The sequence below is a fragment of the Triticum urartu genome, chromosome 7 (genome assembly GCF_003073215.2).
Source record: "Triticum urartu cultivar G1812 chromosome 7, Tu2.1, whole genome shotgun sequence".
Taxonomy (NCBI): domain Eukaryota; kingdom Viridiplantae; phylum Streptophyta; class Magnoliopsida; order Poales; family Poaceae; genus Triticum; species Triticum urartu.
The window spans coordinates 199,410,375-199,427,879 of NC_053028.1; the positions used below are offsets into that span (position 1 = coordinate 199,410,375).

At 40.8% G+C, this 17,505-nt stretch overlaps 1 protein-coding gene across 13 annotated transcripts; it reads left to right on the forward strand.

Moving 5' to 3' along the window:
- The first annotated feature begins 10,723 nt into the window (after positions 1–10,723).
- On the forward strand, positions 10,724–16,510 carry LOC125524005. Of its 13 annotated transcripts, none has more exons than XR_007290504.1 (5): positions 10,726–12,358; positions 12,604–12,722; positions 12,811–12,972; positions 13,134–13,238; positions 13,603–14,115. XR_007290504.1 is itself a non-coding variant. In XM_048689084.1 (4 exons), exons 1-4 carry the CDS (start codon positions 12,233–12,235, stop codon positions 16,203–16,205), a joined length of 711 nt encoding a protein of 236 aa, XP_048545041.1. In that variant the 5' UTR covers positions 10,725–12,232; the 3' UTR covers positions 16,206–16,510. The 13 variants fall into 13 exon arrangements, 2 of the variants coding, with proteins under 2 accessions (XP_048545041.1, XP_048545042.1); XR_007290501.1 differs by adding an exon at positions 15,795–16,504 and having other exon boundaries at positions 10,727–12,722; positions 12,826–12,972; positions 13,134–13,272; positions 13,603–13,657; XR_007290502.1 differs by adding an exon at positions 15,798–16,504 and having other exon boundaries at positions 10,727–12,722; positions 12,826–12,972; positions 13,134–13,272; positions 13,603–13,657.
- The last annotated feature ends 995 nt before the right edge of the window (positions 16,511–17,505 follow it).

Sequence of the window (17,505 nt, forward strand, 5' to 3'; positions counted from 1 at the left end):
CGGGGACGCCGCTCGGTGGAGGCGTGGTGGCGGCGGAGTCCGAGATGAAGCCGGCGACGACGGACACCATGGGACGTCGCGGACGAGCTTGTCAGCACCGCCACCCGGGCTGCCAAAGCAGCGTCGGCGCCCGGGCAGCGAGGCCCGAGCGACCAACGGAGCAGCGGCGTCCGAGTTGAGGCAGCCGACGAACCTGACGTAGCCGAGAACGAGGCCGACCAGGTAGACCGCCGGGCCGTTGTGCAGACGTGGCGAAGGCGGGTGACGTGGATCAATGGACGAGCCGGCGCGCGAGCGACGACTGTGGTTGGCTGTCGCATGGCGCGAGGCCGCCGGGTCGGGGCGATGCAGGTGTCCCGGTCGGAACAGGGCGGTGACGGCCAACGCAGGGCAACGGGCGGACCGACACGCGGACGGCGGCTGGCCCGGACGGGCCGCCTCGGCGCGCACGGTCGCCGGGTCAGAGGAGAGGCCGGCTGGTCGCGCCGGGGTCGGAGTAGAGGCGCACGGGGGTCGACGGCGACGGCGGGCGACGCAAACCGATCAAGATTAGATCGGAAAACCCAAAAGAAAAAACACTGATCAAAATGAGCGGCGAGAGAACGAAAAAACCCGAAGTAAGGGCTCGGGAAAAAGACTCTCTAGGGCAGCCGGCCAACACGGCCGGCGGACGAACCCTAGGTACGGGCGGCGCGGCCCCCGGCGGCGGTCATGGAGGCCGACTGCCCCGAGGGCGGCGCATGGGTGCGGAAGCGGCGGCGGCTAGGGTTTAGGATTGACTTGCGATAGATACCATGTTAGAAGGGAGAGAGAGGTTTGATGAAATAATTGTTGTATTGTTGGAGCCTTATGGGCATATATATAGAAGTACATGATCTATTTGGAGTCCAAAACAAGGCAGAATATTTCCTAGTCTAATATATGTCTTTTAATACAATCAGATTACTCAACAAATTGTGGTGCACCATATATAGGCACATCCACATCATGTAATTCAAACCGTGATAGCGAAGTTTCTTTTTTAGTTTATAAAGTGATAGCGAAATGACTGATCTTGTCCGCATGTAGCTGGAGGGACGACTTGAGGTCTCAGGAAACTTTTTATTTCTTTTTATTTTTTGCGAGAAAGGTCTCAGGAGACATTGGGAAGGTGCCAGGTGATACCTAGAGATCAGTTCGACGCGTGTATGCATTACTAGCACATATGTCCGTGCGTTGCAACAGGAAAAATTGATGTTTTGTGCAAATATAATGTCTCACAACACCGGATTCATTATGACAAAAATGTTGCAACGCTCCTTCTACAAAATGAACATAAAAAATATGATGCAATTTAGCCGTGTTCATATTTTCTTTGTTGGGCATAATCTCTCACTGATTCCACCTAAGTATAATCCTTTCTTTAGTTACCGTGACGTTTTCATCCATTTTAGTCGGGAATCAAATCCTTCCTTTTCTAAATTAATATCCCTAACACATTGAAGCATATAGATCCTTCCTTTTAACTATCTACCTTTTTACCTCAAGTCCTTCCTTTAATTAGCCTCATCTATTTGAAAAATTCTATTTATTAAGACCACAATGTTTCTTTTATTTATTTCACCGGTTTACTCATAATCCTTTTTTAATTAGCCACATCCGTTTAAATATTTTATTTAAGTCCTTAATCCTTTCTTTAATTAGTTCATTTGCTTAAACGTGAGGATTGTCACTCATATATTTAGAGCGAGTTGGAATTTAGTAAATGTGATTGACGCATAGGTTGTTGCATCGAAGATCCAGATAGGAAGTCATGTTTAAATTCCCACAATGTTAATTTATTTTGACCTAATTATTTTTTGTGGACTCTATAAAGCCTATAAAAGGCCCATCAAAATGAAAAGGACTGAACCAAACCAAAAAAATATATCCCCTTTAATAGTTGGACTGAACCAAATCAAGAATACATATTCCCTTTAATAGTAGGTATAGATATAGATATAGATATAGATATAGATAAAAAAATATATTCCCTTTAATAGTTGGACTGAACCAAACCAAAAATACCTATTCCCTTTAATAATAGGTATAGATATAGATATAGATATAGATTCTCCATCTAAGATATGTAGTCTGCTTTCGGTCCAGGTCCAGATCGTATTTTCGTTGTTTTGGAAAAGTCCAGATCGTATTTGTATCGCTAGTTTATAGCACACCAATAGACATGTCCCCTAAAAAGAACGGCATCGACACGTCATTGACCTGAGTGCCAATGCAAGTACGAAACATTACCATCGTGATAGAGATCATCAGTTATGTCTGTCTCCTTTGATTTGAGGTTGCTTTAATTTAGTTGGCCTTTAGTTACACTAGTAAATGTGTATGTGCATCTTGATATTACTAGTAAATGCGCACATGCAATGCACATGTAATCTTAGGATTTGTTTTTGTTTATTCAGTTAGAACTTAGATGTCATATATTTATCATTATGTTGAGGGTCTAATAATGTAACAAAGTCCCACTGACTGAAATTCATGCAAACATAACGTAGTATACTACTTGACCTACAATTCTTAGTGTAAATTTATAAATACAGTATGCCGGCTACTATAGTAAACCTTGATGAGTTTAAACTATTGACCTTTATATAAGACATAAGCAACATCTGGCACTAAGTAATGAATACACAAGAATTTAAAAACATCAAGCAAGAAAATTACTCATTATTGCTAGATTAACTCTAACTTTTTATTAATGCACCACTGATTCCTCTTAAACCTGAAAAATCATCAAAATCTTTAGTGTCTGTATCCCCTATTCCTATTTGTCGCTGCCGTCAAGCTGTGGTGTTTGTGTCCTCTTCGTGGACCAATGTTGTCAAAACCTCCCACATTTTATTTTACTGAGTTGTGGTGTTTGCAGACCAAAATTATGGCGGCAGCTACGCTTGCATTACGGGCGCAGCAGCAATGGCAGCATGAAGACAAACCTGAATCTTCTTTAGAAAAGTAGCACCAAAGGCATTGTCTATCTCACACCAACAGCGGCAACTCCATCTCTTCATATAAATGGGTTTAAAATTATACTGAATCCTATGTGGTCAATTGTACAGGCAAGTAACCAGATGAGGGGGCACATACCTCGTCCTCAAGCTACTAGAGGGCAAATATGAAAATGTAAGCACAATCCATTAAAATTAGTTCAACTCATCCACTACCCAGCTGCTATCAAGAGTTCCAATTCAGTGCTTAGAGTTCTTGTTTTATGGAGCATCATCCATGAGAAACCACTAATTCCGCAGCCATGGACCCCCCTGCACGGCCAAGTAATAATTAGGCTAATGGTACATAAGATATGATTCGGCTCAAACCTGAACACGCTAAAATAAAATGAGCACATCTCCAGATTACATTCAGTCAATGAAATAAATATACTACCCAAATACACCCGTAGAGTAGAATATTTGGAGTTACATCTTCTATAAATAAAAGGGAAAACATGAACATATTGTTTTTCAGCATCTATTAGGTATTAGCCTACCTTGACGAACATAATTACCTGAATCATGGGTGGCATCGAGTTGCTGAGGCGATGGCGACGTCCAGATCGTGGCGTCCACGTGACAGCGGTGGCATTAAGGCCACCGCATTAGCACATCTAGTGGAGCGGAAGTGGCGGCATCCAGGCGGTAGATGTCATGCGGCCCGGCGACAGGCAAGGCATTAGGCGACATCCCCGAGGGCCGGCTAGGCGGTGTAGGAGGTGGCTTCCCCGATGGCCAGCTGTATGAAGATGCGCCGTTCCCGACGGCCGGCCGGGCGGAGTAGGAGGAGGCGTCGTCCCCGCCGGCCGGCCATGTGGTGTAGGGAGGTGGCGTCGCCCACGACCGAGGCGATGTGAGACAATGGGTTGCAGCGACATGGAGATGTGAGGGGTGGCATCCTTCAAGGTGCGACATGTGGAGGGGAGGGGCGCGGCATACTTCAATGTGTGGCGGCTCGAGGCGATGGGAGTGAGATCCTAAAGGTTCGACAAATGGAGGCGATTGGGAACGGAGCGATGGTGCGGCAGTTCCTTTCCTTTCGTGTGTGGCAGTTCCTTCCCCTTTTCTACGTGGGCAGTTCAATTCCTTCCTTTTTACGTGGGAAGTTTCCTTCCTTTTGTGCCCAAGGAAGGGGATCATCGGGAAGGGAAAAAAAATATTTAGCGCTAAATGTGTTTAATCGCTCACCATTAGGACAATATGGACTATTAGATTATCGCGAATGGATGATCGAGATTTGTTGGATCTTCCTCTTTGGGTCTTTTTATATTGGTATAGACAAGAAAGGGGATCATCGGGAAGGGAAAAAATTGTTTAGCGCTAAACGTGTTTAATCGCTCACCATTAGGACAATATGGACTGTTGGATTAATGTGAATGGATGGCCGAGATCTGTTGGATCTGCCTCTTTGGGTCTTTTTATATTGGTATAGATTATATCTCTTTTTGAAAGAATGTCGTGCCTTATTAATTAAGGATAATCAAGAGAGCGTGCCTCCAAATATAATCTGGGATTACATGAAAAATTGAGACACTAGAGGACTCAGAAGATCTAGGTAGAATAGGTGTCGTGACATTCGACAAACGATTTACATGACTAAAAAATGGATGAGAAGAACGACGCCAACTCCTTGATATCAGTAGTGATGAGCACCACCATCGAGGGATCCACCCTTAAAGCATTGGTTCTCTGGATAACGGACAAATAGTTCGATTGCAAAACAGCCCTTGAAAAGCCTTCCTCACGTGTGAGAGCCATCGCACGCCGTAGCGCCAATGCTTCAGCGAGTTCTGAGGCGGTAACCTCGGTGACATTTTTTGAACAAATTTGGAAGACAAGAATGTTTTGGAATTCTTGAACAAATTCTAGAAATCCGAACATTTTTTGAAATTTTGAATACAATCTGAAATGCTTGACATTTTTTGAATTTCTGTTCATTTTAAAAAACAAACAGTTTTTGAAATTAAAAACAGTTTTTGCATTGTTGACCAAAATTTGGAAACAGAAAGATTTTGTGAAATTTTTAAAAAGCAAAAAAATGTGAACATTTTTTGACAAAGAAAATATAAAAATTTATGCGAAGAAATGGAAAAAAAGCTGCAGAAAACATAAAAAAACTAAAGAAATTAAATGAAAATGGGTCGGGCCAGTAGGGGGCGCCCTTGTGCAAAGTCCCGATGATGTGCGGAAATGAGTGGCTACAGTAATGGACCATCCCAATAGCGGGCACTTAAAAGAGTTAATGAAGAGAAAAGGGAGCACGTGGGGGATTCGAACCCTGGTCTCTTGGTTGATTGCAAGCGTTGCTAGCCACTAGCTGGGACTAATTAAGTTGAAAAGAGCGGGGTTTCCACAATTTCTTCTTCACTTTCCCAGTTTTTTTTTGTTTTTTCACCATTTCTCTCTGATTTTTTCTCCATTTTCATTGTTTTTTCTTTTCTTTCATTTCCACTGTTTCCCTTTGGTTTTTCATTTTTTTTCTCGGTCTTTACTGATTTTTTTCTTCAGTTTTGTTTCTTTCTTTTGTGTTTCTCATCAACCTTTTCTCTTTTTGTTTCTTTTTATTTGGTTTTCTTATTTGTACTCTGTTTTTTTTATTTTTTTTATTTGTTTGTTTTTTCTTATGCTTCTTTTGATTTTCACTCTACATTTTTCATATACATCAAGACCATTTTCCTAATAAACGTTTAACATTTTTCCAAAACAAATTTAATATTTTTTGGAAACATAGTCAACATTTTTTCCATTCACATTTTTAAGATTTCTAAATGCTTGAATACAATTTCTCAAATACAAAATTAATGTTTTTTTTGGAATACATGGTCAACACTTTTTTTATACTCACTTTTTCCGATTTTTCAAATACAATATTAAGTTTTTTTAACACATGATCAACGTTTTTGTATATACGTGTTTAACATTTTTCAAATGGTTGATTAATATTTTTAAATACTTCTTCAACACTTTTTCAAATACTTGATTAACATGTTTATATACATCATCAAAAAAATTTATCATTTTTTAGTACATGGTCAACATTTTTTCTATACACATTATTTTTTGAAATGCTTCATTAAAAATTTTCAAATAGTTTGTCAATATTTTTTATATGCTTTATTAAAATTTCATATAAATGATCAAAAAATTAATCATTTTTAATACGTGGTCAATATTTTTCTATACATATTTAACATTTTTCAAATGCTCCATTAAATTTTTTCAAATACTTGTTCATCATTTCTCGAAAGCTTGATTAATAATTTCTAAAATACGTGATCTAATTGTTATACATATATTTTATTTTTGTATACATTTTTTGTGTACACCATACATATTTTATCTATACACATTTAGCATTTTTCAAATGCTTGATCAGTATTTTTCGAAAAACATAATGTAGAGCGTTTTTTAATATATTTATTTATATTGTTTAGATGTATAAAAAGTAAAGCAAAAATGAAAACAAAAAATGTGAAAAAGAAAACAAAACAGAAAACGAGGCAGTGGTTCCCGTGCGCCTGGGCCGGCCCAAACCGTGGCTCCAAAAAAACTAATACAAGTGACGGTTCGCTCTTTCTGGCGTCAAGCAGAGACATAGGGGCGCAAATGGGCGGCACATAGCATTTTCCCGTACAGACACCGCTGCACACACCTCGGCCTAGCAGTGGCGTGACCAATCCAATTTGCCGCCCCTAGATGACATATAGTTGAGTACAAGTCAAATTGCAGGACAACTGGTACACATCCTATATACCTAAAAGATTGAACCGCACTAACCTATTTGAAGAGAGTATAGAGAAATGAAGTGAAAGAGTGATTTCATTGATAATGACTGTAGGCTTTTATATGACCTGAACAGTCGCAAGTACATGTCTGTTACAATAGTCGCGTCGTTTAGAAAAGGCACGACGATGGTTAGAGAGACACAGTGTATGGACAAAGCCAATATTCTAACTGCTAGATAGAATATTCTAAGGAATATGCTAATTTCCTAATTACTCTAATTTAAAGATATTTTATTCCTAACACTCCCCCTTGGACAACGCTGTCAGTAATCTTCATTGTCTTGAGTGCTGAAAAATCTTGCATTTTCTTGATTGTCTTGATCTTGTAACTTCGAGAATCCTTGATCTTATATTGTCTATGTTTTCCAAAAAATCCTGTGAAAAATATAAGAAAAACAAATAGAATTCGAATATATACTGTCAGGATAATTTATTATATCATTCAAACCTGTATGAGAAAATCCGTTGGAAAAACTCATAAGGAAAAATATATTTATCATCAGGGGATGATAATAAATAAGTTTTAGTTCTAGGAGTTTTCTCCCCCCGGGCTTTGCAAATTTCGTAGTCGTCTCATACCAATCCCATGAATACACTTTTGAAATGATGTTGCTGGTAAACACTTAGTGAACAAATCAGCAAGATTGTCACAAGATTTTATTTGCAAAAGATTAACTTTTCCATCTTTCTGTAATTGATGATGAAAAATAGTTTTGGGGAGATATGTTTTGTGATATTACTTTTAATATATCCCATATGCATTTGGGTAACACATGCCGGCATTATCTTCATAGATAATGGTAGGTAATTCTAATGATTCGATTCCACATGATGTCTGAATATGATTTATCACTCTGCGAAGCCATACACATTCTCGCGAGGCTTCAAATAATGCAATTATTTCAGAGTGATTAGTGGAAGTTGCTACCAATGTCTGTTTTGTTGACTTCCATGAAATAGCAGTTCCACCATGTAAAAATACAAACCCTGTTTGTTCCACCGCAAAGGCAATGTCTGGTCTAGTAGAGTTTGCAAGTTACATTAGTGCTCCTATGGCACTGAGGTATGGAAACTCAAGTCCCAATACCTCCTCGTTGCCATCCCTAGGTCTAAAAGGATCCTTATTCATATCAAGGGATCGGACGACCATAGGTGTTTTGGACGGATATGATTTATCCATGTTGAGTTTTTCCAAAATTTTCTGAATATAAGAGGGCTGATAGATGAGTATTCCTGAGGGAATAAGTTCAAGTTATGAACTTGAATAATATTTGGTTTCATCCAACTTTCCGTCTTGATACGATTGCGAGCACCTTTCATATATGGTATATACTTTGAGGATGAAAATCACTGGTATATACATAGGTCATGTAGAATCCAGCGAGGATTTTGTTAATAACTACATGTCTTCAAGCAATCATTATGTGAGTAATCTTTTTAAAGAAGGAACTCTCGTAGTCGATTTTACCACACAATATTTCGACTATTTTTAGTCATGGAGTGACTTTTGATGTTTTACACAATATATGTTGCGATTTGTTCATAAGTTCAGACTTTCAAGCCTTTAATGGACTTATATATAGATGTCTAAATTGGGTGATCCATATGAGTATGTAATCACCGAGTCTATTAACTGCATGGATGGTTTATTTGTAACTGCCAATAATTTTAATATCGAAACGTAATTCCACCTATACCAAGAGGGTACGTTACATCATAATTGATGTCAGGTCTCTGCATGAACCCTTATGCTACAAGCATCGCTTTTCATCACTTCATTGTTTTTGTTATGAAATAAAATTCATTTGTCTTCCGAAAAGGAAGATAATTATGAGGAGAATGTATTACAGTGATAAATACATCTCTTTTGTTAAGCGAGTGCTATTCTTATTTAATTGCTTCCTTCTAGTTGAACCAATATATGAATGCATTAGGCATTCTGCCATGGACTTTGGTTCGGGGCCCTAAAGGTTTTAGCAATTTAAGAACAAATATATGTCGACATATGTAGTCTTATGTTATATGATTCTGTTGAATCAATAGAATTTGTGGAAATAATATTTACATCTTTTAACTCCTCATGGTTTCCCATAAGAATGGAGTCAAGGTGTTCCGATGTCCCAACAATTCAACTTGTGTGCACATTTATGTTGGGTTTGGATGATGAGCATCCGTTATGTGTTATTCAACTTGAGGTCGAACTACATTTACTAGTTGAGGATATAATTTCCTCTTTTTTCCGCGGATGCATATGAGAAGTCATTTCTCATGTGACCATGTTTCTCCCCCTTTAGCTCTCATTTGGGGAGAATAGTGGTTGTATGAGGTACTTCCACTTTGTATGGCACATTGCTTGCATGCATAATGTGATTTGATGACGTCTTTGTCATAAGTAAATGTATTTGGCAGATTTGCAAACTGTTGCAAATATATATGATTGAACTTTAGGTTCACATTTTGAAGTACGTGAATATGAGGACTGAATGTCTAATTTCTTGGCATTATTTGTGGTACGAATCTCCCCCTAATGCCGAAAATGTCCTTATTTTAAATGTAATCAGCGTAAGGGCAATAACTAATTCTCCTGATGGGAGTTTAAAATATTTATGATTGACGGATAAATAATACCTCACATGGATCCCAAATTTATGTGAGGGCCCATGTACGATGGAGTGGTGATATCGGTATATAATCGAATTATTGCAGATGAGAAATACTTGTTTGATTTCCACGTACTTACTGCAAGGGGAAGCAATATGATATGCAGTTGCTATGATCTAGAATAGATCTGCGGCGTGTAAGACCGCATGTTTCTAACCATGTTGGCATATTCTGCACCATTTTGGGTATGTACATGAGGTACTTAGTAAAAATCATACATGCTCGTGAAAACATCATTCAAGTGGGTATAATCCATAAGGATAATTTGCTTTGAGCAATTAATTTAGGAACTCATGATTTTGTGGAGGTTAGAGACTCACATAAGATCATTTTTTAGATGTCTATTGATACCATGAATAAATGTCCCAGAAATGGTTGAGTAGTCCACATATATATTCTTCGATGTGTTCAAGAAATTTAAGTGGCTACTTTCTGAATTTTAAGATGAGAGTGTCCTAAAAATCAATTTTCTCATGGCATATGTGGTGCACATAAAATCTACTTGAGAATTTTTGCAGCTTTTAATTGTGACCAACAAAATGTTCATGCTCTTTGTTGGTCATATCTCTTCTTGAGGGAGTCCCATAAAGCTAAGGGATCCTCCTCCATCAAATATTCAGTTTTTAAATCAGGATGGAGATGGTGCCTTATGTAGTGCAATGCTGCATACTTTACCACTTGAGGTATTTCTGGAGCATTTTCAGGGGGTGCGACAATGCAAGGACCGAGGCTACGTCCACTTAAGAATATTTTCATATCCATGGCCCATGATAGATAGTTACTTCCATCTATTTGTAGTTCTTGGAATTCTTTCTTATTGATGTTAGCCATATTTCCTGCATGTATGATCATGCATTTGATTAATTTTACTTGATAGTAAAATTTATTTTGGTAAACAACAAATATGTTCTAGAGGAACACTTATAATTTGTAAGCCATATATGTGTATATCATCGAATTTTGATATATTTGGAAGAGCACTATGGGGGGCAAACTGTAATATACAGTAGAGATGCCATTACTGTGTGATTGCACAAATATAATTCAAGATAATCACATATTTTATTTGGCCTTTTTATCTCATATTAATGAGATAATATTGCAAGTATAAATTATTTTTTCAAATGCAAAATAAAATTGTTGTACCAAATAACATGTCATAATATGCTAAAGGCAAATATATAACATGTCATATTTCAATTTTTAATAGACATAAGGTCTATAGAATATATATGTACAATAGAATACATTGTCGAACTAAGCATAGTACGAACTGGAGGTGCTAGACATTAATTTAAAGCACACTAAGTACAGATAGAGTGGCAGATCTGCAGCTTCCCAGAAATATCGGACTACTGCTAAATCGCCTAATTAAATCAGCATGTTATTTATTTAACACTAGCATGGCACGTAAGGCCTTTTGGCCCACAAGCCTGTGTCGGCACCGCTTGGACCAGCAGGTCAAAAGGGGAACGAGGAGCAGTGGATAAGGTTCAGGCCTGTACGAGCGCCGCCTCCCCATATTTTCCTATCGCCCCTTCATGCTTCGTGCCGGCACCGTGGGTCCGTGGCCACCAGCGACTTCAGCGTTGGCTCGTCCCCTCGGAAGGGTCGTCGGGGCGCAGTTCTCCCAAGCGGTTGGTGAGGCTAAGGAGCGCCAGGGACTGTGGGCACGTCTCGAAATCATGGCGCAGGCAGTAGTATACCGGCGGAAGGTGTGCCGCGACCGCGAGTTCCACGCTGCCGGAGTCGTGCACGGGCTCGTCGTCGAACTCGCGCTCTGGTCGTAGATGAGCCATCCGGCGCTGGGTCCGCCCAGCAGCCACTCCATAGGCCGAACGGCGGATTCAGGAGGCAGCGGCACTAGTTGTCGGCGTCCGCGCTGAAGTTGGAGGCAGAGGCCTCATTCTGCATTCGGCACTGCGGAAGTTTCCGGCGCGGCAGCGGCCCTGATACTTGGTCCAGGGGCTCCAGGGTAGTTGCGGCGCTGCACCCAGCGGTTGCTGCGAAGGCGGCGGCGGCCGCCAGGCGGCGCCGGGGTAGCCAAAGGTTTCCGCAGTGGCGGAGGCGGCGGTGGAGGCCGTCGTTTCTGTCCGGACGACCGTGACAGCGAAGGCTTAATGCCCGGCGACCGTCGGAGTTCCATCGGCGAGTAGCAGCGAGAGCGAAATTCCGGCGAGGAAAACGAGAGTGCCGGTGCTCTCTGGCCACAAAGCGAAGGAACAAGCAACATCCGGCAAGAAAATCATCAGTTTCTCACCTTTCTTCTCCGTTCTCTCCTGTAGCCTATTTGCTCTAGTCAGAACAGTGCTTGATAACGTGAAGAGAGTATAGAGAAATGAAGTGAAAGAGTGATTTCATTGATAATGACTGTAGGCTTTTATATGACCTGAATAGTCGCAAGTACATGTCTGTTACAATAGTCGCGTCATTTAGAAAAGGCACGACGATAATTAGAAAGACACAGCGTATGGACAAAGCCAATATTCTAACTGCTAGATAGAATATTCTAAGGAATATGCTAATTGCCTAATTACTCTAAATCTAAAGATATTTTATTTCTAACACTATTTATCTAAACATGCAGGCTATCCACGTCATCAATCATGCCATGTCAGTAAAAACTGTTCCATCGTCTGCCGTGTCAGCAAACGTCGAGTGAAAAGAAATTAATGTCGCGTCCGGTTCCAACGCAGTCCATTCGCTTCCCCTTCCACCGTCCGTAACCGATGAGTAAATCGAATCTAATGTCGACGCCACCGCATGCGGTACTGCTCCCCTTTCCCTTCATCCTCCGCGAAAGTGACCCAGCGAGGCGCCGCAACGTTGCCGAAGTGCCGAGCGAGGGCGACTCCCGGTGATCCAGGCACGCCATCCGCTGTGACCCCGGTGAGCCGCCCCGCCATCCTGGAGACATCGCACTGACCCCGCTACCCCGCGTCCCCATTGGCGCCGACACGTGTGACCTTGGCGAGTCAACCCGCAACCCTCGACGCGCGATGCTGCTCCGGCAACCCTGGCTAACTGCGTGTCCACTCTTCCACCGATCCCTCTACATGCTGTTCAGACGGAGGTCACTGCCTTGAGCGCCTTGTGATCACCGCAGGTCAACTTATACTCGCACCCCATTGCAGGTAAATCGAGACCCGCGGGCTCCGACGGCCCATGATCGCGCTCCGGCGTCAACCAGAGATCCTGGTGAGGCCACACGTGCCACCCTCGGTGTCCTCCCTCAACAACACCTGCACCAAAGGTCGGGTCTCTACTTCCTCTCATCTCCCCGGATCTGAGTATCTTATTTGAGTTAGCCTGGGTTGCAAGATCTGATTCGTGTGTGGTAGGATGAATTTTTTTAGAAGAAAGCTCTATTCCAATCTCCAGCAACTTCCTCCGTGGCAGCATGTCTGGTCTCGAGCACTGCGGGCAAGCATTTGTTAAGGGAGGCACCACGGATTCATGCTCATGTCTCCAATCCAGTTGGTTTTGATTGGAAGCACTAGATGGTGAAATTTTCTTTATTCTTCTTGAAGAAATAAACAAATCAAACCTACCATTTACAACATGCAACTACAATCATGCATCCCTCTATATATGTCTCTCACTTACATACACATTGATTGTTTGGCAGAATTATCTCATATGCGATTTTGTTGTTTACTTTCAGGTATGTTGCTGCCTAGCAGTATTATTCCACTGTGATGACATGAGACCGATCTAATACGTGACTGGTATCAATGTGTGGCTGACATTGTCGTTCTTCTACTAAAAGGTTCACAGCCGAAGGATTTTTTTTCAGCTGCTAGGTAGTCTAGAGTCTCCTGTTGACAATCACATGCATTGCATCCGAAATAAGAAGGCAATGAGCTCTAATTATTATGATTATTTTAGTATTTTATTTCTCCTTTCAGACTAAGCATACATGCATGATTACTCCTCTAGGGAATTTTCTGCCCGTCATTGTTTCGTACGCTTGGACATTACAAGTACAGATTGGATTTAGCATTCAGCAGTGGCTAAGCTTATGTAGTAGGATAATTTTATTTTTATATACTAATTTAATTGCTAGCCATATGAAATTTAATTAGTTTGATGCAAGAATTTCTAGGGTTTCTTAATTCCTTTCACTACTGTAGGTGCTTCATGATTTGCCTCTTCTGTGGAAATAAGTTTCATGCGCATCAAAGCGAGGTCAGAGATGAAAACCCATACTTTCTCAAGAATAATGTTAGTATGTAATTCACAGTTCTAGAACATAATTGTTCATGAAAAGTGTAGTATATTCCATGGGCCTCTGTTTTGATTACATAATTTTTACAACAGTTAGATGAGAGTAAAATTCAACTTCCTATCTTATCTGCCATATCTAGCTCGGTATAGCTAGCTTCCACCCTTTTGGTTAATATCTATTTCCACTTCTCCAGTTATTACAATGCTCCTATTCTTTTGGTTGATTTTGTTTCCTCCATCAGCGCCTGAGGTTGTCAATTCAAAGTACTACAATGAATATTTCTTTTAGGAATATGAGTTACGCGTTAATCAATTGGTGCCTTCAAGTGTGCCTTTCAAAGAAATCCATATATTAACAAGATCGATGGAAAATTGTATATTTGCATTTGATTTACATAATGATGTGTAGACTTTTCCTTTGGGAAATTGAGTCTTTTATTAATTATTTGCACCGTCACACAACCACCAAAATGTTCACTCCATGCAATTGCCTTATCATTCATATTTCTGCATAAACAGACTGGTATATGTTTTGTTTTCTTAAAATTCCTTAAAAGAAATTATTATTGCTGCTGCTATTGTTGTTCCGTTTTTGTTTTTAAAAATTCACCCATGCTGAGTAAGCAGTTTAGTTCCTGAGAGTGGACCCAATATTTCAGTCTCATATGCTCATTGGATTGGCAAAACTTTACAATCGCATTAGAAAAGTTCCATGGTAGTTTGTTTACCTAACAGGAAAAAGGTCAAGAAAATGCAGGATCTAACTGAACCATTAGCTCCCAATGGCTTGTTATCTGCAACCTTTACAAAATCCAAAAAAAGTATATTTTGAAATATGATGCCCAAGAACAATCATGGATCAGATGGTTGTATCTGATTCCAAACAGACTGAGGCCCTGTCCAAACAAATAATAATAAATTGCTGACTCATTAATTTTATGCACCAAGTATAATGCAAATAGGAATACGTAGCACTAAAATTGATGAATAGTGAACCTAAACTGGAGGTTGGATGAGCCGGATCGGAGTTTGGTTGGAGCTAGAGTACCACCATCGACCTACACCATAACTGTATTATGTCATCCAACGATCTAGCACACTGGTTGAATCCATCCTGATTGATGTTCTTGTTGTGGATGTATGTCATCTTGCCTAAAGAGCTGCATCCCGACCAAATTTTTTGCCGTTGAATCCATGCCTTCCTACCTAGAGGGCCGCATCCTAATCAAAGTTTTTGCCACCGAATCCATGCCTTCCTACATTGAAGATTGCATCTTGATCTAAAGTTCTAGCTTAATGACCTCTTAAAATCACATTTTTCCTTGCAAGAAAATTAACCTAATAACCCTGCATCTAAACGCAGAGAGAGTGTCCACCGATTTGCAAAATATATGTAAACATTGCATATTCTAATTAGGTATTTATTTAATGAATACTTTTACATTGAAAATCTATTTCAGTAAAAAGAATCTGAAACTTATATTTTCTCAGTTCAATACTTAAATCATCTTAGCATTTCATTCCCTTCCTAAAAGCATGAATGGGCAGTATTCAAATTAGAATCTGAAGTAGGCCTCCAAAAGGAGAAAGGACACAAAAACTGGAACCATTACTGGTAGATGCAATTGGAATGAATAAACAACCCATTGTATCTTAGAAACAGAGCAATGACCCTAGTTCATGTCTGCAAACCATGCCATCCCTTAATTTCCATTAGAAATATAAAAATAGTCAGATATTGAAAATAGTATATGTATACTCCAGACTTTAAAAATAGTATATTGAAAATAGTAGACTGCTCGTGCGTTGCCACGGGCCAACAAATGAACTTGTAAACAATGCTTATTTTTCTTCCCACAAATGAGCACATTGCATGCTATGTTCAACCAAAACACAAATACAAGTATCTTCTTCTCTATATTCTTAGAAACACCACACAACCCTCTACCCGCTCTTTCTCGTTGAACATGTTGTCCATCACCTTCTATCATCATTCACCTCTCAATTTATTGCCCCTTCAATCTGCATGTAGCTTCCATGTCATTGTTGAATGCCCTATATCACGTCACCTACTTTCTGATCTATTCCTAATCTGAAGAAGGTAAATCTAGTTGAATGCCTGTGTGTTGCCATGGAATCACAAACTTGGAGGAAGCGGTGCGTGACGGCGGCGACCTCGTTCCCCGAAGGCGGCGGCGGCTCCTGGAGGAAGCGGTGCGTGACGGCGGCGACCTCGTTCCCCGGAGGCGGCGCTTCTCTCGGGGCTGGGGCATCTCCTCTCGGCGGCGGCGGTGGCGGCAGTGGCTCCTCTTGGGGCTGGGGCGTCTCCTCACGGCGGCGGCTCCTCTCGGGGCTGGAGGCTAAGATGAAACAGATCGAGATTGAGGGAGCCTCGTTGGCTGTTCGTTTTACGTGCGGGGTGAGATACAAAAGAAAAACCAGACGAAAAAATTCTACGAAGGTTAACCTACGAAAAAAAACTGGACGAAAGTGGTGGGACGAAAATTGACCGGCGGAGACTACCAATTGCTTCATTAGAAGTAGAGATACGTACTAAAATGGACTGTACTTTTTCCTACTCATGAACCATGCCATTTTGCAGACCTTTGGTTATTCTAATCATGGTCGACAATCCAAGCTAATACCTGCTTTGGAGTATTAACGCCGAAAGGCTTGTGGTTTACCATGAAATTTCTTTGTTTTTTATCCTTATGCACTTCTAACAGGCAACCAAGTTGTATTATATTGTATTGTTATGAGAAAAATCTTATCAAACTATATGTTTCTTCATTTCATGTTAGGGATGTAGTCTAATTAAGAAAATATGGAGATACTCTACAATATACTTAAATTTGATGACTTTTCATCATACCATCAATCAAAGGTTTAAAAATATATTTATTTGTGTTCATTTTCATGGTTTCATGATTTCTCACCTCATATATCCTTCTTGCAATACTATAAATTCTCGCAGCAACGCGCAGGGTAGTATCTAGTATACTTTAACACTTGGTGACAATGAACTAAGTGGATTCATTTAGTTACTAGGTTGTTGCGTCTCAAAAAAAAAGTTACTAGGTTGATGTAAATCAATCTAACTCGGATGCCAAATACGTTGGAGGTTGAATCAATGGTGTCTTCACCGTAAATTTTATGTATGCGGGTTTACGTTTGGGCTTATTTTTTGCATGAAGCATATATGAAGACAAATGTCCCTTCTAAAATTAAAGTGTTTTTTTTCGGAAAACTGTCGATCTATTCATTTTCAATCATGGCGGTACAACGAACACCAGAAATAATAAAATTTACGTCCAGATTCATAGGCCACCTAGCGACGACTACGGGCACTGAAGCGAGCCGAAGGCGTGCCGCCGTCATCGCCCCTCCCTCACCGGAGCCGGGCATAACTTGTTGTAGTAGATAATCGGGAAGTCGTCGTACTAAGGTCCCATAGGACCAATGCCCCAGAATAGCAACCGCCGCGGATGAAGGGAATTTTAGATCGGAAGGATCCAACCTGAAGACACATGAATAAAGACCAGATTCGATCGGATCCACCAAAGACAACCACCGACCAAATCTCGTGAGATCCGCCGGAGACACACCTCCACACGCCCTCCGACGATGCTAGACACACCATCGGGACGGGGGCTAGGCGGGGAGAATCTTATTCCATCTTCAAGAAGCCGCCGTCGTCTCGTCTTCTTGAGCAGGACACAAACCTTAACAGAACTTGAAGAAGCACCTGAAAACAGAGCCCTCCGGCCAACAAGGGCCGGGATCCACTGCGCACCTATGGCCCTAAGGCC